This window comes from Ischnura elegans, chromosome 6 (genome assembly GCF_921293095.1).
Source record: "Ischnura elegans chromosome 6, ioIscEleg1.1, whole genome shotgun sequence".
Classification (NCBI taxonomy): domain Eukaryota; kingdom Metazoa; phylum Arthropoda; class Insecta; order Odonata; family Coenagrionidae; genus Ischnura; species Ischnura elegans.
The window spans coordinates 68,849,546-68,873,624 of record NC_060251.1 but is presented as its reverse complement, the minus strand read 5'-3'; the positions used below and the strand labels follow the sequence as shown (position 1 = coordinate 68,873,624).

Here is a 24,079-nt window from a genome sequence, read left to right as displayed (position 1 = left end):
ATCAACAGAGACACTGGGTTCCAAATCAGCAATGCTTTGTAGACCAATAATGAAATCCCATATTTGCAACAAAAATGGCGAGAAAAGCACAACACGCGGGAATCAATCAGGTTACACCTGACCATGGATGGGGTGTATATATACTCAACAAATTTTGAAGTACGGCATTCAGAAGATCCCCTGAGGATGGACAGCAAGTCACTGCTCGAAACGTCCAGAGACATGGAAAACATCACTTGGTGAAAAAAACCTGAGAAACTTTCCAGCGCTAGTTTTTCTAAGATTGTAGCTTGATGTGATTATAATAGAGTAAATAACTAAGTCAGTGAATTACAAAAACATTTGACTATAAAAATACATTTCTATATTATCTACTTTACACTTGATTAACACAATCATGGAGCTTAAATAAAATCAAGCTTAGAAGGCTGATATAGGTATTATAGCTAATGGATATTCAAATTTGGTGACTAAGGCTCAGCACTTACCAAGAGTAATTGCCAACATATTATAGCAAGTCAGCTTAGCTCATGTTTGCATCAACTTCAACAAACAACAAAGATCATTAAGTAAATACATATTTTGAAGTCTTATCATGGCAATGTATTCTATTACACATATTTTACAGAAATTCATTTATCACTTAAAATTAATGTTAGTGGAATCCGTCACAAGCTCATGCAATAAAATGACTAAGAAATAAGTAACAACAAAACTGATTATTATACATCATGGTTTAACATAGTTCTTTTACAACAGCAAAAACTTAATACCATGAGGAGTTCCATCATTAAATTCACATTTTTTACAATCAAACACTTTTCCAATAAAACATGAAAATCTATGGGCACTTCCATCACACATATTGCACCTCATGAAAAATATCATCTACAATATTGTAATTTAAATTACATAAGTAAACATTCACAGCAGCACCAATGATCAGGATTAACTTATTCTAAAGGTAACAGTAGCATCTGGACAAGAATCTTTGATCTAAAAATATAAACTTTAATAAAACTTTTAAACATATTAAAAGAACTGACAGTATTCAACCATTCATTTAATTCTACAATATAATGGTCACACAGCAATTCATTCTCTCAACACTTCCATATTTTACTTGCAAGGAAACAAGGAAAATGTATATGCTTCTCCAAAAATAAAATTAAATATGTTTCATTTAATATTCACAATACAACATGATCACAAAGTTTTGATTTGTAGCAATAAACACAGCAAAACTTTGCAGAAAATTTACTACTAACATACTTCATTAGCACATTCAGCTTTGGAAATAGTTTGAGGCACAGAATCCTGGGTTTTGGAAATCAATGGCGCTCCAAGAAGGTCTGGGCAAGGAATGATACCATTTTGAATGTTGTCTATTGTTTTAAGCAAGTCATAGTTGATCCTTTCACTTATTACGGAATTTTTCCTGTGAATAAAAGAAATAAAGGCAGGCATAAGCATTTTTAGTCATCGCAAGGGTTATATACCACGGCTTGAAATTAAAATGCTAAATGTGTATTTCTTCGTTAAACAAATCCCTTGAAAAAGCGACCAGCATCGGTCGGGAAACGTTGGGGCCACCCAAGAATTGACGCGGCGACATAGCCCAAAAGTTTTTAATCATAATAAATGTGTATTGTCCAACTTTTTCATTATATTTTATTCCTCAATGGGGAGAGGGTTGGCAGTATGATGCCCAGTTGAAATTCGGCCAATCTCATCTTTAGACCAATTAGCAACTTTCAGGGGTATCCGTGGGAAGATAATTGAAAAAAAAATATTTCCTCGTACACCATGTCACAGAGAAGGCTTGTAGAGATATTTTTTTACTATAAAAAAAGTCAATATGGCCTTTACATATAATAGAAAACTTATAATCTGTGGCGTTAACACAACTAAAAAAAACTATAAAAAAAGAATATAAATTCAGAAGAAAACTTTTCTCGGCTGCCTATACGAAGGGCATTGAGAGGTCCAGGAAAGGGTAGGGAGACAAAATGGTATTGAACAACATATCCACAACAGAAAGAGGAAAGAATTCGATAACCTGAAATCTCCTAAATGACATATTATAGCCAACTCAGAGAGATTTCATTATAATAATACATATTAATGTTATATTTGCTCAGAGATCAAATGGTTACAAGGTTACCCTGATATAGGACACGTCAGGTTAAAGAAATAAAATACATAATAGAGTGCGGTGGGGAGCTGGGGGAGATTTTAGGGGATAACCCCCCCTCCCAGAACTCAGAGAAATTTTTAAGTTAAATCCATTTAACTTTATTGCATTAATATTGCTTATAGAATAGTATAAGGATTTTTAAATATCCCTCAGAAAGCCGTAAATCTCACTATTTATCCTATTTTTTTTCTGGTGAAGGTCCACCCACCTCCCACTTACCCTGTAAGGCATTCCATACCCCCAGACACCCCAGAATTAGTTGTGCCTAAAACCCCTCCTAGCCTTAACTCCTAGCTGTGCCCCTGTGCATATAGAACACAAACTAAATACATATGTACATACAGTGAATTCAGGACTCATGTCAAACATTGTCAGAAAAAGAGGACTCTGATAAAGAATCATCTGAAGGGCCTATTGAGAAGGGCATACTGAAATATCTTAGATATGATTAGGAGAAATGATCATTTCGCTTATAAAGCAAATTGGTTTTTATATTTAGTCATTATTTCCTATGAATTTCAAGATGCAAAGGAAAAACTCAACATTTCAGATTTCCCAGATGAGTGTCCAGCCTGAAAAAGCGATTTTATCCCACTGTACAGGCAACAAACAACACGTCTCCATCATTCCTTCCTTGGCCATGGAATATTAACCTTTCTGTTGCCCACGGGATGATTTCAACTACCCCAACAGGTTCTTCCAAAGTATAAGGAACGTAATGCTAAAATTCAAATATGTAATACTATGTAGAATGAGAGAATTAACATCAACATTGGGATTTCAGAGAGTAAAGAAGTAATGTAGTCCTACATTTTTCCCCTTTCCATGCAAAGTCAGTCTCAACAATTGCTACTAGATTCAGGATTTTTGGATTGCCCAATCCCAACTGAAAGAAATTTATAAATGGTTTAAAACCAGTTATGCTATTGGCAAATTTATTGGGATTGATTAGCAACTTGAGTTGCAAAATAGTTGAATTGTGTGTGGCCGGCCTTAGTCAACATTAGGCCGGAGATTGAAGGATATTATAATAATTAAATATCTACAGATCCGCTCATGAGCCCTGTTGGAAATTTCTTATAAGTCTTATAGAAATTTTTATAAAATGACCTTAGTAAAATTTTTGACAATTTTTTAAGCATATGCCCCTGTCATCCCCCTCCTAAATCCACCAATGTACGCTTGTTTACAGGATGACAAATGTGGATGGGTATCATCTCCAGACAGGTAAATTCAATCAGAAACCTCATGAAGTAAAGTTTTGACATTTTCTGAGAAGCATATTAGCTTACTATTTTTTAATCCATAATTACATGCCATACTCGTTTGGAAAAATTTTAACAAGTTTTTGATATACCACTACATCTACATTTAGTCATTGAAATACACCTTCCGTTTAAATAGCAAAACATATTTTCACCATGGTATTCTCTCAGTTTACGAAGAGAAGGCCTGTAAAAATAATGTTGAAACATTTCTCTCAACTTATCAATAATACAAACAACTATTCTTGCCAGACCTCACGTCTCCCAAGGCCCTCATGTGAGAGCAGGATGAAAGTGGGACCAGACCAGATTGGTGCTCTCACCTCTTACTGTCCAACATCCATCTTGCTACGAGACCAGGAGGTCCAAGGGCCCATCGATGGAAAATGGGAGATGAGTCTATAACTCAGGAGGGTAATATCTCATCTCCATACTACATAGGCATTATGGCACGGGAAATTTAACATTTGGGCTTTCATGGCTAAACACAAACCTCCTACAAAGTTTGATTAAAATTTGCTGGGTACACCGTGTGAGTGTCCCTTGTTGGAGGTGCAGAAGATAGATAATTTGTTTTTAAGAACCCTTAACACAACATTCTGGTTGGAAATTGTAAAGATATTGTTGAAGTCCCCACATGTACACACATACCGAATGCTATTTAGCCATTACCACCAGCTGTTAGTTGATACATCTACATTAACTTCAGGGAAAATTAATTTAATAGAGCATATTTCTTGAAAGTTGTTTCATAAAATATTGACGACATTAATAGAAATCTTCCTGGGCACTGTCAAAAAATCATGAAAAACAGCACGAGTTCAATCAGCTTAATTCATGCAATCACCCTTCCAAAGCTTTGATTTCTGCCCATCAGGTGTCAGACACTTCAAGGCTAATAGTCTAGTGACAAAAAAATTCATGAGACAATCAGAGTACCCACAAAAGAACTTTAAAATATCATTACCGGTAATCAGGATGTGAGGTAACATATTTGCGGAGCCACTGAGCAGTGGTCAGGAGCTCTCCTGAGGCACGACGCTGAATGAGCTTAAGGTACTGTTGTACTGTGCAATGTGTATCGGCATCTACATCCATTCCACTGAGGTAGCTAGTGATGAAGGGAATGAGGCCAGGGAATACTCCTTCCTGAGGAGAAAATGAGATGACAAGAATACAATCCATTTTCTACCCATAGTTAGACAAAAATTATCATGCTCTACATAAGGAAGTACATATGTACTTAAATACAAAAATTTTTTTACTCTATGCATGATGGCAACAAACCATCAAAATAGAATCATCATGCATCAAAGTTTGAACTTTCAGGTTAAAATCAATTCATGCATCCGCAAGCAATCACTGAATATACACAAGTAATAAAATCCTTCACACAATAAAAATGTAGGACCAAGAGTATCAATTTCATAATTAATTTAATTTAGCTGGTGTAATGATTTTCCATTTCTTCATTTCATTTTTTATGCATTCAATGTCCTGCTAAAGTCCAAATGGATGAAAAGTGGTCTGAACAACTTTATTTTGCACTCAAAAGGCATAACTTTTGCATCATTTCAGCCAGCAAAATACCATTATATATCCCACCTCCACTCCCAAAATTAGAACACAGAGAGTTTTACCAAATATAAATTATAAAAGGCACAACATGAATTGAGAGTGACTTTGAAGAATACACATCGTGAATTAATAAATATGAATAGATTGTTATCAAGATAGGTGGTGATAGGCAAACATGAACGGACATTGTTCTCCCACTCCAAAGTAACAGCCTCATTGGCTGGTGGTTCCCCATTGATAATAAACAAAAAATGAAAAATCAAACAAATGAAAAAAAAAATCTGACACAAAATACCATGTAATGTTCTCAACAAATAATCCTTCAATATGAGTTGCATGTAATTGCAATTTATATATACATGCATGTAATTGCAATTTATACATACACACCTATCAGTAAATTCAAATTAATACTCAAAATCCGTTACCTTCCCATTGATGATTTCATTGATTGTCATTTCAGCATACTCTTCACCATCACCATCTGCAGCAAATTTCGATGAAGCACCAATAGGGCACTGGCATGTTGCCTCTGGCGGAGACACACTTGTTGTTATATCTTTGCGGAACCAAAACTTCTGGTTCACCAGAGCATTACTCTTTTGTGCTTTCTGCATATTGTCATCAACCTGAAAAAAAGTAACATGATATTAAAATTCTGGATAGGAATATACAAGTATGCATGATTATAAAGTCAATAAACACCAGGCCAACATCGGATAAAATTTCCATCTCTACTCTTGACTGAAGGTCATCACCATATGGTCAAATGGCCTCGAGCAGGAGTGCTAGCCTTTGGATGGATGCCCAAATTGGCATGTGGAGAGATTATGTTGGTACATATTGAGTTGGTAAGAAATAATATTAAATAGGTACTTAGGTAACAAATTAAGTACCTATTTAATACATAAACATAGAGTTGGTAAGAAATAATACTAAATACTCAGGTAACGAAATAATTACATAAACATAGAGTTGGAGAAATACAGTAAAACCTCTATGTAGTGAACCTCTCTACATCGTCAACCTCCATACTTCATACCACCCCTACGGTCCCGTCAGATGTACATGTAAATTTATAGGCAAAGCTCTGAGTAGTGAACCTCTTTATCTCGTAAAAACTCCACTTATCATACCAAGGAGACACCCCCCAGATGGCCTAACTACCTCTGCAAATCGTACCGAGACAACTAGGGACCATTAATTCAGCCGCAATAATGTAAATGGAATGACATTTTCAGCAATAAATGTTTCACGCTTATTTTTTTTCTTATACACCTTTGATATGCTTTAATTTTCATGTTAACCATTAGTTACCACCATTTTGTTCCATATGAGAGCATACCTAAAGAAAAAAAGGTCTTCAACTATCCAAATCTTTTAAAGTGACTGTTGATTTAAGAGGGATTACACCGTTTCCTCTCAAATCATGGTAAAAATCACGTGATAGCACTCGCTTTCTATTATTAATAAACATCTGTTCACTAATGGATGCAAGTTGTTTAAACACTTAAATATAAAGGTTCAAAAGACTGTAGTGCCTTTCATTTCCAAAGGCTATGAAAAAATGGTGCCTATCACTAAAACCTCTCTATAGTGAACCTCCACACATCAAATTGCCTAAATTTTGGTCCCCTCCATTATGATGTAAAGAGGTTTTAGTGTAATGCATATTAAATACTTAAGCAAAGAAATAAGTACATAAACCCCATTCAAGAATAGGCCATATATTAGCCAGGAGCATACCTTCACGAAGTCAATTGAAAAGGCATGCAACGTTCAAAAATTCCACACAGGAAAAAATCATTTGCTCTGATTGAAATTTAAACCCTACTTATGCAATGATGACATATTTTTCCACCAAGGATTTTTATTGGGATCGGAAGACAAGGTGGTATACCCTGCCAGAGGATGGCAAGATCTCTGAAGAGGTAGACCACTTCACATGGATTCCTGAGATCTGGGTTAAAATGCGGGTCTTTTGATCAAATGGTTTTTTTCTCATAGAATTTTAGATTTCATAAATTTCATTTTTTCCACAAACAAGAAGTTAGACATTGCAATAATATAATTTTGCAGTTGTTCCATTGAACATTGCCCAAAAGTGATAGTTAAATTAGCTAAGCTTAGTTATTCAAAATGTTTTTGCAGAACCTGATCAAAAAGTAATTAAAGAATGTGGGAAAAATTTATTGAGTAATTACAGCTGCAACTTGGATATCTAACAATGGAAAACCATATATTTATTTAAGGATCTTGGTTCTGATATGCCCGAAAGATTCTATGCCAGTATAAAATTAGCTGACTTGGTCTGGTGTAGGCATTTGCAAAGTGGTGTATTCTTCTGACTTTCCCCTGGTTTCTTAACTTTAACATCTACAATTTGGTGCTTATGTACATATAACTAATTTTTACCCAAAAACACAATTTACATTACTTATTTTTAAAGATATGTATGAATGATCAGTATACATTACCTTGCTAATGGGAATGATTAAATTCAGCTGATACGACAGAATCACTCGAGTCAATAATACTACAAAACAAACAACTGCTGCATTCTCAAAGTCAGTTATTTGTACTTCACAGGGCCGGAACTCAACTCTCCAGCCAATTGAAGAATTAGGAGGAGGAGGCTTAAAGCGCATCGTCTGCCAGTTGGTAGACTGAATGTTCTAGAAAAATATAGGAATCAGATTAACCAACAGCCAGAGAACGAAAACTAAAACATGCAATAAAGTTGAATTAAATACAACCCCATGGTGCAACACATTCTTTCTATGATAACATAACACTGATTGTGTACACCAGTTACCATGAGCCAAGAATACAGTGTAAAATAGATAAGGATAAAACCCATATACATATTACATACCAAATTTACTTTTGAAATCTGTTCTCAAGTTTACCCCAAGTACATTCAATCTTGGGCTGTGCTGTGCTTGCAAATTAGATTCTAGAGAGCAGTTGGAAATTTTAAAAACTATTAAAAACCAAGACGACAGATGCTCAGACAAACAAATTAATTCCTCCACACGTTGCTGATTGGGTAGCCATTGCCACAGCATTGTGTAAAAGTGCCATGTTCCTGCGGAAGATCATATTGATGGCTAAGTTCTAACAATACGTATCTCAAATTCGGCCGGTTTAAGACATGTACCTTAAACAAAGTGCAATAACATTAAAAAAATTAAATACAAGCAAAAACCAACTCTTTGTTTGCAAATGAATGCTCCTTTTCCAGTTTTATGAACTTTTGGTGTTTAATTTCAGTGTACAAGTAAAAAAAAATAATGATATTTTTGCTCTCCTGTAAGGCTGCTATTTTCGAGATACGTGTTGCTAGAACTTAGTGATCGATATGTTGGTGAAACATGCCGAGGAATGGCGACAAGGTTGAAGGAGCACGTAAGAGCCACCAATCAAAAACAACTGCACTTGTCAGCCATTGCAGAGCATGCTTGGAGTGAGGTGGGCCATAAAATTGATTTCGATAGAGCAAGATAGTGGCAAAAGAGAGTCGCTACTACCCCAGGCATATCAGGGAAGCATTAGAAATCCATAAAACACCAAATATTAACAGGGATAATGGCTACCCAATCAGCAACGTGTGGGAGAGAGTACTGGCCAATCAGCGCACAGGGGGAGGACGGCCACCGCTACATAAGGCGGCAAAAAATCAACACTTCTCACCTTTGACCGGAAGATGAAAGCAGGATGGCTTTCGAAACTGTAGTCAACTATAAACAGCAGTACGCGGCTGGAGAACCTGGAACTTGGCAGTCATGTACAATGCCGCGGAAACCAAAGCACGAATGCCCCTGAATATCTTTAACCTTTTTTTTTCCACTTTCCATATAACCACTATTCTGGCATCAGTTTCAAAATTCATCTCTTCCTCCATAAAGTACTAGGTTACGATAATAAGATAAACACATAATAATTTACACCTGATGATGATGATTAATCATCAAACCTAGTGTTGCTTTATGTGAAAAATAAATGGCAATAGTAGAAGTTTACTATCCAAGAAACCTTATAATGGAATATCACACTGTTAAGAATGAGTTGGAGAATTTAACCATGATTAAAACACAAATGGTAATTTCCACACTATTTTACTTAACACTTAACGACCGACCATGGTTTCGACACTTAGCGTCATTTTCGACACCTTGAAAATGACACAAAGTGTCAAAACCATGTTCGGTCTGTAAGTGTTAAATAAAATAGTGTGGAAATTACCATTTGTGTTTTAATCATGGATACAGCATTATTCCACAAAATTAAGCCTGAAACGATTTTATGCGTGGAGAATTTAATGCTCATTATTTCAAAATGATAAGTTAATTCCATGAAGTTATGCCCAATACAACAGAAATTTAAGAGCAGGTACCTCAAAGTGATCTGAGTCTTTCGTGTCATCTTGGTTGATCCGCTCCTCAAATAAAGAAACAGTATCTCGAATGAAGAGATGAGCAATATGCCTCGCAAGGAGTGTGTCGATGCCTGCCTCAGACAACTGTCGGTATGCATCTTCATCTAGGACCAGAGGCACATCATTGTACCTACAAAAGAAGTGAAAACATTTCTTTGCAACTAAAATAAGCAGTAGAATGCAAGAAAAAAGCTAACTTCAAGATGAAAACCTTTGAAAAGGTTTGTAAGTAAATGAAAAATGATATCCATATGTAATTAGAAATGCTTGAAGTGAAGTACAGTATTTGTCAAGAAAATCATTAATTTTGACAGAAATAAGAACTACAATCCTTTTAAAATACAAAAAGGCTAATTTTTTACAGCAAATAATCCTTTTAATTGATGTTCAAAAAAATTGAAATTAATTTTATTTTTGGCTAATGCTTAAGATAAATTTGATGATTTTCATGCAGTAGGTATAATGTATCACTCAGTACATATGAAAAAATGCAAGCAGGATTATATTCTTGAGCTCCATGAATTTCATTTGGCTGCAAATTCCACTCGTCAACTCAGCTGAAACCACAAATGTGCGGGCTTGCCAACTGTATCCATTCCACATATTAAGCCAAAGGGCTTCAGCAAAACTTTGAGCAAGACAGTCATAACAGTAAAGTTAAAAATTCTGCCTCCGAAGATATTTGAATATGCAGTATTATTTGCAAAACAATTTAAGGCATTTACTTCTTCCTCACAAAACTATTTTGACAGGCAATAAACAAAAGAATTGCAGGCAAAGTTTTTGGCCACCCAAACAAAATTCCTAGCCACCAGTGGGGTGGCCCCGGTTTTGGACACCCACTGGTGGCCAGGAATTTTGTTTGGGTGGTCAAAAACTTTGCCTGCAATTCTTTTGTTTATTGCCTGTCAAAATAGTTTTGTGAGGAAGAAGTAAATGCCTTAAATTGTTTGGCAAATAATACTGCATATACAAACGTCTTCGGAGGCAGAATTTTTAACTATACTGTTATGACAAACAAAATTCCTGTGCACCAGTAGGGTGGCCCCAGTTTTGGACCCCCACCGGTGGCCAGGAATTTTGTTTGGGCCAGGGGGATCCAAAACCGGGGGGGGATAATTTTTGAAAAACAGATTACTAAGTAGAGGGTTTTAAACTAATTTTAACACTTTTAATAATCGAAAAACTTTATTTGTCTATGAAATCTTTTGTAAATTTATGATGCTTCAATATTTTGTTTTATTTTATGAAGGAAAGTAACTGTCTTAATATATTTCAGGGGGGTCCTAACCTGCCCTGAAATACATGTACACAATTACTTATCTCCCTCGCTATGCTAATGACACCTCCCCACCCCCTATTCACAGGTGGCATTTTATGACTACAAGAAATTGGTATAGCAAATATTTCAGGTTGCCGAGGGAAAGTTTTCTTGCAACACTGGAATAACAACTGAATGTAGTAGGGCTGAAAATGGTTATTTAATTTATTGTATCACCTATTAAAAAATAGCTATTAGTCATTAACCCTTTCCTCGCGGCACTTACAATTGGAAAACGTTTTCCGTGCTACGAGTAGCATGAGAATGTTTTACACCTCTCTGTAAGGAGCTCTTAGTTAAGTAAGCTCTAAGTTACTCTGTTATTTTTGTCACTCTCAGATTTGGGTCCCAGCTAAACAGGGTGTCCATCCCTTATTCCGGCCACTGAACTAGAGAACCTATCATAGCCCCAAATCCACAGTCAACTTAATGCGTTACCAGTGTTATTTTTTCATCCAAACGTAGTATTTGATTTACAATAATTTACTCTTCTGAAAGAATTACTAACATGTATTTCAGCATAGTGGGATTTTTAATTGTTTTTAGCGTTAATAACAAAAAAGTACCTAAATACAAGATATTGAGGCTCTGAGTCCAGAAGCCTGTTATTTTTAGCCTTAAAATTTTGTTTAAAAATTGCTTACGTATAGGCCAAAATGAAGAATTCGTTTCAAAGAATAAAAAAAATTGTAGCATGCAACAAAATATATCATTAAAAAAACTATGGTGGATATAACCACTTAGCCACGGATTCCTGCGGTGAGAGTGATCATAAATGAGTGTGAGGGTTGGACTTAATTGCCGGGGAGTGGCCCTAAGGACTTGCTAAGCTGGGTCTCAGGCTGGACCTGAATGCATCTGACAATAGGGTAGTTTCATCAAAGAAAACGAAAGGCATTTATTGCGATTCGTTACCCACTTTTAGTGCATTCACAATATACAAATTATTTGGTTTCAGAAATCTCAGACTAGACGAATGTTAATGGTTAACTTTAACCTCATATGAAAAAGGTCAGATTGGCACCCATGTGATTCCACTCCTTGTAACATCACAGGGGCACAGGTGCTATACGAGTAGTCAGGAGTTTTACCTCATCTGAGATTACCAATGCATGTGTGAGGCACAGAGCTCAAGGAAACATCTCTTAATAGTCACCTATTAAAATTGCATGTGGTCGGAAAGTTTCCGTCGTTTGATAGGGCATCAATAATCCTTATTTAAGCAAAGCCCTATCTGATAGCAGGGTACTCTGCAGGGCTTTTCCCAGCATTCATACTTAGCTGTCAAGCTTGAAAGTTTTCACTCTTTCATTTAATCGCAAAAAATAGATATCATCATTTAAAAATCTAAAAGCGTGAAATACGTACTCCAGGAGTAATAATCTTTCAATTTAGGCAATAAAAAAAATAGGAAACCACCCTATTGCAACCTCAGCCGTCACTTCCCTTCCCTCCCGTCAGCCAGAGCTGACATCCGGTTCTGAAGTTTCGCTTCTGATTCTACCAATACACAGTGCTGTAGTTGGGCCGGTACAGCGTACCCCCTAAAATCCAAACTCGTTATAGGTGTACCGGTTAAAATACCTTCGCGGCCGGATGTATAATACATGTTCAGCTGTTGGAATTTTTGGTGAGTACCACCTAAATTTTTTTTCCAACTACAGCAATGCCAATGCAGATTCCAATTCTACCGATTCCGTTGATTCGATGCCATAAGCTCCAAGAAAATTATCACTTAATTCCAGGCAGCAAGGCGTAAATAATTATTACTGTGTGAAAGAATCAGTGACAAAAGCATCACTCATGTCATCACTACGTAATTAAAATACGATTGCTAAATATCCGAACAAAACTTATGTATCTTTAACGTCACTAGAAGAAACAGTCATTAAACTGATTCAATAGAGTTTTTTGTTTTCACGATAGAGGCACAAAAATTCAAATTAAGGTCGTATATAAATTTGTGGTTTGAAGTACAACTGTAATCGGAATCGATTTATCACCTTGGTAAATACTCATTTTCAATTCCGATTCTTGGCATAGAATCGAGGAATCAAATTGATCCATCACTAAAAATAAGCCATCATACTATCTCGCTGAAAATATGACTTTAAATGTTTCAACTCACTTTTCACCTTGAGGAGAGATGTAGGATGTAATGGAATCATATCGTGACTTGGGTATCCGACGCTCATTCGGCCTGAGTGGAAGAAGGCCTCTCTCCTGAGGTGTTCTGCAGTCCACAGCTCCTGAGATGACATTCCACCGGCAATCAACATCAGTGATAAGCCCACGGTGGAAGGGTGAAGCTGCAGTGAGTGCCAGCTATGAATGTAGGAATAGAATGAAGATATACAAATATGTGAATTCTACTTCATGCATATACCTAATATCCATTCCAATTCGGCATATTATGGCTCAAAGATGCCAACTAATCTCCCGAAAATAATTTGACTGCATTTGATTTTAAGAGCGACTTGACAATGATAATCCTCAGCAAATATTCAATGTATGACAAGGCTTAACCCTTATAGTGCGGGAATGTTTTATACATTTTGCAAGCCAACAGTGGCAATTACCCAAAATTACTATTTCTTCATGGATATCTTGCACTTAAGCACTTTCGCTACCCCAAGGATTGCTGAGAGGCTGAACTCTACCAGACCAGCTCTGGTGGCAGGGTGTGCCTCATGCACCGGGGGCACGTCTGGACTGGCTGGCAGCTAAAATCGAGAGCTCCCCGCAGCCTAAGAGTTAAAAGGTAGATGGGACTTCTTAGTCCCAATCTAGCGCAATATTTATTTTTACTACTATCATTATAAAAATGTTTCAGTGATCTCAAAAACAATAATACAGTCACCACAACTTCATATATTTTTAAATACATAAAATATAAATAAATATACTCGTTATATAAAATTTTAAGCTATTTAAGGCAAATAAATAAACACACACAACCAAAAAGTTTAACAATTTTCAAAAAGAAATTGCGATGCAAGACAAAAAGGTACAGTCAATAAAGATTGCTAGCAGAATAAAAAGGCATCAACCGAGTACCGATCACTTAAAACTATTGTAGCTCCCTGCCTAACAGGGAAAAGTTATTACACATGAATGACCAGCAATGACATTTAATTACAACCACTTGGAAAATTTTAAAGCAAATACATAACACATCAATTACTTACTGATTCAAAACAATGTTTAAGTGGGGCAAAATAGGAAGAGAACGAGAAAATGAGGCAAAATAGGAAGAGAACAAGACTTGCCAAGTCAAAGCATAGATGAATGGTCTGAAGCAGAATGTAATGCTTAAGTGCACATGAACACAATTGTTTTTATATAACATTATTATTAATTTTACTCATATCGAGTCATTTATTTTGATACCAATACAACTTTCTGAATGAATGAGTCATCCTCAAATGCATAGCTTGATGAAAACTGAATAGACACTCACCAATATTGGGCATAGTGGTGCCAACTGGTCATACAAAGTTCTGGCTTCATTGATATTACAAGCCTGAAGGAAAAAAAATCGGTATTTAAATTTATAACTAATTTTGTAAGATAAGACAACATGTACATAGCTACAAATTTAATAGGCAGGAAACACAACAAATGCAAATACTAAGTACCTGAAAAGTTAGTTGCAAACAGCAACATCCCATTCCAAACCCCATAGCATCCATGTACACATGATCAGGCTTTGCTGCTCTTTTGGCCTCACCGTCATCACCAAGCACAGTATAATCCTCAACAAATGGAGATGGTGTCTTCTCATCCTTAAAAACTTCAGAACAAAGAAAAATTGATAAAGAAAGTCAACATAGCCATCATAAACATAAGTGTGTTCAGGATTTTTTTTACAACAGTTCCATGATCGGCATAAATTTGTTTCTCTTTGGAATTATTACTAAGCACATGTCTCTTTTGTATGCATTAAACAATTTATTTTAGAAATGAAACAATTAAGTACAATAAATATTCCTATTATTTTGTTAATACTATTGTCTTACATTGAATTCTTAAGAAATCAAGAAAATTAATTTCAATGCATAACATATTGCCCATGCCAACAAAAATATCTGCTACCAAAAACGTATTTGGTTTCAGAAGAATGAATAATGTAATTTTTGCAATGGATAGGCTTGCCCTTCAGCTAGTGCTCACTTGAAATTGTTTTTATTTTGTTTTTCTTCACTTTCACATTTACCACCATTGCATTCAACCTAACATCATTTCATTCACAATCCATATCATACTTCAACGACTATGTATACATTGCATTCCAATAAGGATTATTCTATCAGTTTCTTTTTGAGAGCAGTGAACCTTACATTGAATTTACTATTTTTTACTAAAATAAAAGGCCAATACTCCTAATAAATTTTAGGGTATTCCTGTTTTTTAAAATATCACTAACGCTTCTCCTCTGCTTCGCTTCGCCAGAAAACTGCAAGAATAAAAATTTAAGCTGTTTGCAAACAGCTTTCACTTTCTTTTATAAAAAGGAATAAAAAGTTCTGTAACAATCACAGATTATTAATATGATGCTCCAAATTTGAAATACTAATAATTTATAGGATGATTCACAACATGATATCGTTGAAATTATTGTATTACATATAGCCAATATGTGACTCTAAAATTTTTATCTTTGATTATGAAAGAACTTCTAATTCATTTGTCAAAAAGAAATAGAAAGCTGTATGCAAAAAGCTCTAATTTTAATTCTTGCAGGGGCAGCGATTGACGCTAATATATTTTTATTTCTAAAAAACTTTAGCTTGGATGTAAAAACAGAATGAATTTCGGTTCTAATGAGATGCAGCTTTTCATTTTAGCCTTAGAATGGTGTTACTTTTCATATTTAAAAAGATTAATTTTTATTGCATTTAGTGCCCTTAAGTAGTCTTTAATGTTAAATAATAGATCTGATTTTTTAGCATTTTGATTCCACTCTTCATAGCACTTTTAAAGAGGTTGTTTGATAAATATTGGAAATTTAGACCTACTCAAATTCACACTGCATAGAAATAAATGGCTATTGGTTATATAGATAACTCATAGCTCAGGTTAAAAATTTGTAGTAGTAAAAATGCCAAATTTGAGTACCCAAAATATTAATAAACAGAAAGAATTTAAATCTATGATGACAGAAAATGTTTTTTTATTGATTAATGCCATAAAACTGAAGTAAAATGATGTACCTACCAGGTAGATTGATAGCAACTTTTTCACCTCTTCTTTGCCTAATGTTCCTAGTAAGCGTCTTGAAACGAGGGTGTCCAGGAAAGATGGCATTATCAGGAAAGAAGAGGGACCTTGTGGCTCCACTTGATGGGGTGGTCTTGTGGACTGGCTCAGTAAAAGCAGGACAGCCAATTCTAATGACACCACAATAGCAAAATGAAATATGCAACAATTAATGAAATACAACAAAAAGTTTCTTACTCATCACAAATGAAAATAAGAGCGACTTACAGCATCCCTCTACCTCTATCATTCTTTCTCATTTTTCACATAAACACAAATGAGGGTTTACACTCAGACCCAAAATCAAAATTCATTACAAGAATTCACTGGGTGGAAGGGAAATTTAAGATAGGATGTAAAAAAATTTTCATTCATCAATTCTCTTGTAACTTTATAATATAAAAATACATAAGCTGCCACCCACTTTTCAAGAACTGGTGATGCCTTTACAGTTCTGGGCCATTTACTTGCTCCAGGAGAAACTTTCACTAAGGGAAGGACAGGGCCGACTTCTGGGCTGGGCAACCAAGCCCTACCCGGGGAGACCAAACACCCAAAGAGCAAAAAAAAAATTGTTTTCCAATTTGACAAATTTAATGATTTCTATACAAACTTTTGTTTTTAAAAAAATAAGTCTATGTTAAACTACTTGGATTAAAGTCTTCATTTAACCCTGACAAATACTTTCTGATAACTCTTTTTAAATGAAAAACGTACACTGTAACGTATGCAATAAAAGGTGATGGTATACTGTAACGGTTAGCCACCAACCATTTTATTTTATGTTGTATGCTTTGTTTTGAACTCGCGGGCTAACGAATCGGATGATTCGATAGCATGGCTGGTTTTCGCACGCCGCCGTCCCTAGGGACGGCATAAAAAGGTGCGGCAGGTGAGGACGCAGAACAGAAAAAAGAGTGCAACGATGTTGTAGTGAGTGGTGAGTGAAATAATTGAAACCAAGGAAAGGAAGTTCGACACCGCGGAGCCATACGGACGCAGTAACGTCAAGGACAGAACGTAAAGTATCTGCACTCCATTCCCCCCCCCCCCCCCCAGTGAAGACCCCCCTCCTCGTATATGGTGAACACTGTTCGTGTGTGGGAAAAGGGATTTTTTTTAAATTTATCTTTGGGTTGTTATAACTTGGTCCTTTCATTGTTCAACGATTTTTTAAAATTTCTCTTTGGTTGTTATAACTTGGTCCTTTCATTGTTCAACGATTTTTTTTGATTTCTCTTTGGTTGTTATAACTTGGTCCTTTCATTGTTCAACAATTCTTTTTTGACGTTATAATAAATTGTTATTTCTGTATTGTAAGGTGGCTAACCGTCATTTCCATCCGAATCATCAGCGTATTTTACTCGCGGGCGAACCCCAACACCCATCTGGGATTTCAAAATTTTCCAATTTTTTTTATTTCTTGCAAATAACCACTTCCTTGGGACGTAGGCATCAGGGGAAGGGAGGACCCATTGAACGGGCTAGTTACAATACATACTTCAGCAAAAACTCAAAACTCACTATTTTAATTTTTTTTTAATTCCCGTGGGAGGTTCCTAAGGTTTAACTGTGGGGTATTCCATACCAAACCTCGCGGTAGGGGGGCAATGCAACAGCAGTATGCCCATTTAAGTATTTTGCCAAGAGGAAGGAATCCTGCCCTGGGGAAGGAATTACTCATAAGAACTTGAACAACAACAAATCATGCAAGTTCCATGAACAAAGACCAGGAGTGCCTGAGAAGCAGTGAAAAGCTCAACATGAGCTGGTGACATCGTCCAGTGGGGCAGCGAGGGGGGTTTTGGGAGGTTTACCCCAGAGCTCAGAGAAATTTTTAAGTTTTATCCATTTTACTTATTTGGATCAGAATTACTAATAGCATAGTATTAGGATTAATCAAATATCCCTCAGAAAGCTGTAAAACTCGCCATTTTGAACCATTATTCTTAAAAATTTTCTAAAGGAGGGCCCCCGTAACTCCTGCTTACCCAGGTGGGTATGCAATACCCCCACACCCATAAGTATTAGTTGGGCCTCAATTCTTAGCTGCGCCCCTGACATCATCAACCTATCCGTGAAAGGGCTAAAGCAATTTTTCTCTGCAAATAGCTCAGGAGGAGGCAACCAATCAAAAAACAGAACAATTAATTCATTCAGTAAATAAAGTAATAAATACACCTTTTCATTAGTAATTGGGCTTACCTGGGAAAACTGGTCAAAGTCATAAGCTTTTCTCCAGGATGCATAAGTCTGGCAGCCTGTTCACGTCGATACTTCATGTTTGCTTCCACAACATTGAAGTGTGCCAAAAGGCCACCATAAGGGTGGCCTGGTGTTGCTTCCAGCATATAAGCAGCATATTCAGGATGCCACAAACAACGGGCCTCATCTTTGCTGGGGAAAAAATAAAATGTTTAAAACCCTTGGCAACAGGTAAAACAATGAATGTATGTACCTTTAGCTTTCAGTCAATTCCTATATGCCTAAAGAAAATAATACACTCATATGTACTGGTTATACAATACATATGAAACATTTCTAATAATCCAAAGTGAAAATTTCACTTATAAACTGGTTAACTTAGCATTAAACTGATAAGGCATGTAATGAAGTGAAAAAGTTTGACTGTCATATTTCACCCTCATTATGTAAAATGAATGAAAAACTTCCTCAGCTTCTTCTTGGCAGAAATGGATTCAGGCTATGGCCTCAGTGCTAATGAAATATCATTTGAGGTTCAAAAGACACAGTGTTATAAAAAGCAGAAGGGCCAGAAAGTGGAAGGGAGGAGTTTCAAAGAGGAACAATAAAAAAAATAACTGCAACAATTAGGGATTAGTACAGAGGTGATAGGGGACATGCAGCTGTATTGGAAGGGTGGGAGAGAGTTAAAATTGATATAGGTAAATAGAAAATAGGTAAATAGTAAACCAAAAACATTATATTTGTACATAAAATCCACTTGCATATTCACTACATGGCCAAAGGCTAGAGATAATAAATTTTGCAATTCTGACAATATCATGAGAAAATAGTGCTTTTATAAATGAATGCAAGCACATGTCATCATCATCATTAAGTCTATGAATCTATCCAAATTACACATTTCAACAGTGCTACCTCCACAGGATTAGGCCCATACATATTATAATGTTTCCCTCTACCATTATTATTATTAGCTCCATTCTGTGCTCCATGGCCTTTGACCTTTGCACATTTCCTTACTTAAACTAGATTCATTCCATATTGGATCGACTAGTATCTTTTCAATCATACATTAATTTAATTTACATCCATGAATAAGCTGCGGCCACTGCCTTCCCTTACAGTAAGTGTTTATAAAAAATTCACCACATCAGTGTATGAACAAAGTGAAGTTCTCTGTTGAAACGAATGCATAAAGATTCTATCATTGGATAACACAACAATCACACACTCCATTGATGCATTTTGTAATTGGCAAGTTCCTGTATTTCAGAGGGCTACCACTAAACATGTGAAGGCTCATGATGCAATTTTAAAATGTGGTAAAATATGATGTCATAGAGATGGGAGTTGCCTGGATGAGAATTAAGGACCATAGCAAAAATGTGTACTGGAGATTTTCCAGAATTAAAAATAATTAGACCTCACCCCTCCAAATCAATGCGTAACAATATTTTTCGTATAAAACTGATTGTTTTAGGTGAAATGTGGAGGAACCATCCATTATAAATGAAAAATCATAAACACGCTCCACTTAAAAACTCAACTAAAGACACCGTGTGTTTTGATATAGTTACATAACTTTCAAAAGTGAACCTGCAAAGGGTCTTTCATTCATGATAGTTTCTATACTTAAGATTAACCAAAAAATACTTTTTTACTGCATTTTTAGGGAAAATAACAGTTTTTATACAATTCTGGGTACATATATTTCACTAGTCCTTCTTGAGAATACTAAATTAATTCTGATACATATACCCTTACAAATATATAACGCCAAGAAATGCTGGTGGCTAAGTAACAGTAGGACAGCATAAAAGTTGGAATAGAGTGGAAAATAGTACCTGCAGCATAAGGGAAAAGTGTCCATCGACATTAGATAAAAAAAACGATGACTAATGTAGAACCAAAAATTAAAATCTAAAACAGAATAGACACATTACAGCTGATTTGTAAGGGGATGAATCCATATGTGAAGATGGTGTTGAAATCGGACAGCAACTCAGTCTAACAAAACATGCTCCGATAAAAGGGGGGTTAACCAAGATCAAAAGCAATGGAGATACTACCCTACAGCAGTCTTAACTTAACAGTGAAAGCCTCTTATTAGCTATTATTCAGCGAGATAGACTCGATCAACTCTAGATTCGATAGGATTACATAATTATAGCTACCAGTTTTTTCTCCAAGTATAGAACTCAAACGACTTCTCGGGATAAATAGCAATAATATTGAATTTAAAGGCAAAATTTCCAGCAGACTGTAAATTAATAACAGATAGTACTCACTCTGGTAATGAATCGTATTCACTATGGAAAATCTCCAAAATCTCTGCGGCTCGCAGGCTTAATCGCGCTGTTTTCCCTTCATCGTCGAATTTGACAATCATGTATTCCACCTACAAATGAAACATACTGTATAAATTTTGGAAGGGCTCTTCTGCAACAATATATTGGCAACTTTTGAGATGCATGTTACCTCATCTCCCCATTTTAGAACGTCCCCTTGTCGGTCCCGTAGTTTACGGTATAGGTTTATGAATTGTATGATACCATGCTTTCTCACATACTCACTCAATCGCTTTGTTTCTTCCCATGACAATGGACTGCCTTCAGTTAAAAGTCCCATTCTAGCATTAAATTAACAAGTATATGCGGATTTTTTCAAGCACACCTGTTCAAATAAAAATTACACTGATGCTGAAGCAAAAAACAAAGCAATGGATTGGTGCTCCAGCATAAGTCGACTGCACTGGTAACCACCGAAACTTAAGGTGGCCAGTTTTACTATTAAATTACACAAAAAATTCTTCCGGGAGACGTCCCTCAACACGCTAACACAAATAAAAATATTAGAAACGCAAATCGACTGTCAATTTTATGAACAGACGACGCGAAAAATAAATCGTTGAAGCGTTTCGCAGCGTGTTGTTGTCTGTTCTGTTCGCCAAAATTATGTGACGCTGATTAAGCTTGTTAATCTTATCGCATTTTATCTTTTATTTGGATAGCGTACGTTATAAAGTTGACTTGTCACGATGTCCAAACACATATTTATCTATATGTACGGTTGAAAGAACTTGCTTATCAATGGTAGTAATTGTTTAATTATTGACAAAGCCACGTAAAAGTCTCTTAATTAAACGGTAGATGCTATGAATGAGTTAAATGGGTTTTTTATTTACAGAATTATTATTGTGTTTCATGGGTATTAATATCCATAGTTAGAAAGTGGTAAAACTGTTGAGAAATGGTAAGTGACCTTGGCACGCAAAAAGTGGAATAATTAACCGCAGTCTTCCATTGTCCGCAGTATTTTGAGTGATATCAGTGTTGTAACCGCATACGAAGGCACGACCTTCACGCAAACTTCCTCGTCATTTCGCCATCGGCTCTGAAGCGGCTCCCGCGTTCTACAGCGAGGTCGTTTCCCGATGGGGTGTAGTTATATAAGATGTGAAAGCCATACCCGTTGCGGCCTCTCGTGTATTAACTCAATGGTATTGGGAACATGGAACTCCTTAGCGTTGTTAGTCATGTTTAGAATTTTCATTCTATTATAATTGACGTGGGACTTGTAGTGTATGCTTCATCGAAGTACATTGAGGGTTTGACCGACTCAAACTAATGTCGACAGATCTACACTGTTGTGTGTGGGACAGATTTAGCCTATAGCTGGAACAAGAATAGTTATAGCCAGAGGCCATGGCTCGATTTTACCCACTCATCAAACTGTTATTCCATTAGTGCAACGTTTAACTCCAATATCCAGTTGCAATTTCAACCGGACTCCAAAGACTAGTTTGCAATGCTAAAATTTATTAGAGATGATTGATGATTGTTGGCCATAATTTTAATCACTGAAAATTTAGTCATCTGTAAAAAAATCAGCTTTGATAACTAAGTACTATTTGTGCTCATCTCCTACTTCCTTTCAAGTACTAGCTCATGTTATAGGATTGCTTATAATTTTTTCTCAGCTCTCACTTCATATTGTACATCATTCTGCTGACCATAGCTTAAGGTATATTTTGGTGGGAGAACTAACACAAATTTTATGTTTTACCCTCAAAAAATTCCATTCAGATGAAAGAAAAAAATGAGTCTTATGTACTTCAGAAGTAGCAATTAGTTTTAATTTTTATTCAAAGATCTGTTATCATTTCATCGAAATATTTTATTCTTACAGCTATTTTTCCATTTAAGGTAGGTAACTATGAGACATTTTATAAATGACAGGGCTGGCCTCCCCATTTCCCCACACTAATTTTCCTTCTTCAGTACCGCTTAATATACACAACTCCTAAACCTATTGATAGACCTGGTTCTATCATTTTCTACTTAACCTATGACCCTCAATCATGGCTTCCAGGATCTGCTTTCCTATCAGCACACACTCCATGTGCTCCAGCCACAAAGTAGGGGAGAGCACTTAAGCCCTCCCCAAAATGTTTTTCCTTGCAGTGACTGCCTGACGTACATCCCCCTATGAGACTACTAGTCCAAGAGGGGACTTCCTTTCCTCTAGACTATTTGTGGTTGAGGACAGATCAAGGTCTCATATCCAGAATTTTCTGTAATTCCGATAATATTAACTACTATGCCAGTGGCGGATCCAGGATAGTGACAAGGACAAGGAGGGGAGGTAACCTACCAGGGACGCCGACTTGCAAAAAATATTGGGGGGGCCCAAACCGGGTATCTTGCCCAGGGAAATTTTATAAGTAGTGAGTTATTAGTTTTATAAGCATTTTAGAAGAGTCATATGATCAACATTAGAACCTTGATAACTAGAATCTCGATATCTGGGCGATCCGGGGAAAATCGACAAGCCTGAGACATTTTTTCTTCACACCCATAACGAATTTTTGAGGGGGCTCGGGCCTCCTCAGGCCCCATGGAGTCGGCACCAGTGTAACCTACCACCAGTAGTGAGGGTCCGAACAAAATTACCATTCTATCTGGGGAAAATTGGATACCCAATGAGGGTCTATAGGGGGGATCCAGAGAGGGGCTAGGCCCCCCCCCCCCTTAGCTCCAGTGGTGGATACAGATGGGGAGGGGGGGGCATGTGCCCTCCCTTGCGGGTCCGCCCGTATTGCCGAACATTACAATGCCGCAATTATAACTTTTTTATATCATAAGATGGCATTGTCTTTTACATGTGTATAATCACTTAATAAAATTTTCTTATACTATGCCTGTGACTTGATCTTTTTTATTACGATAAAAGTAAAAACACCTCAAGATGTATTTTGCACCCCTCTTTGAGTTTTTTTTCTGCCATTTTAAGATACCATAAGTGTGCAAAATAGGCCTTTAGTTAGAGCTAATTGTATTTCAATTCGTTAAAGTTGGTAAATATATTGGAAAATATAAATAAATACTTTTGCACAAAGTGGCAACCTCCAAAAATTTCAATTTTATCTAGAGTGTTTCAACCCAATGGGATTTTTACAGCCTCTTAGTCCCCTGCCAATAGATCTACCACTGCCTACTTTTGCCTGTGCATAAAAGTTTAAAATTATTTTGCAAATTAGGTGGGTTCCAGAGACAAACGCCAATGGAGACCAATAGGCCTGAATTAAAGAGGGATGTGCTTGTAGGAAGGGGAGGCTCTCAGAAGGCTTCATAAGGTACTCCATGGAAAGCTACTATAATTGTTACAAATCTTTAATAATTATAAATTTTTCTCATCGTAATCACCATTAATCATATTTAGGTGAAATTTGTTGGCAATAAATCTCTGGAACTTATTGTGCACTTACTCAAAGACTTGTACGTATTTATCATACTATTAGGTACTCCAGATAA

General features: G+C 36.2%; 1 protein-coding gene across 1 annotated transcript; it reads right to left on the bottom strand.

Moving 5' to 3' along the window:
* Nucleotides 1-347: 347 nt before the first annotated feature.
* LOC124160955 (glutamate--cysteine ligase catalytic subunit) lies at nucleotides 348-22,128 on the bottom strand. The gene is made up of 12 exons (XM_046537090.1): nucleotides 20,745-22,128; nucleotides 20,555-20,664; nucleotides 18,264-18,455; nucleotides 16,017-16,189; nucleotides 14,438-14,592; nucleotides 14,260-14,322; nucleotides 12,928-13,124; nucleotides 9,437-9,608; nucleotides 7,518-7,715; nucleotides 5,469-5,669; nucleotides 4,430-4,611; nucleotides 348-1,438 (listed from the first exon to the last, which is right to left on the bottom strand). Exons 1-12 carry the CDS (start codon nucleotides 20,892-20,894, stop codon nucleotides 1,264-1,266), a joined length of 1,968 nt encoding a protein of 655 aa, XP_046393046.1. The 5' UTR covers nucleotides 20,895-22,128; the 3' UTR covers nucleotides 348-1,263.
* Between the last annotated feature and the right edge of the window lie 1,951 nt (nucleotides 22,129-24,079).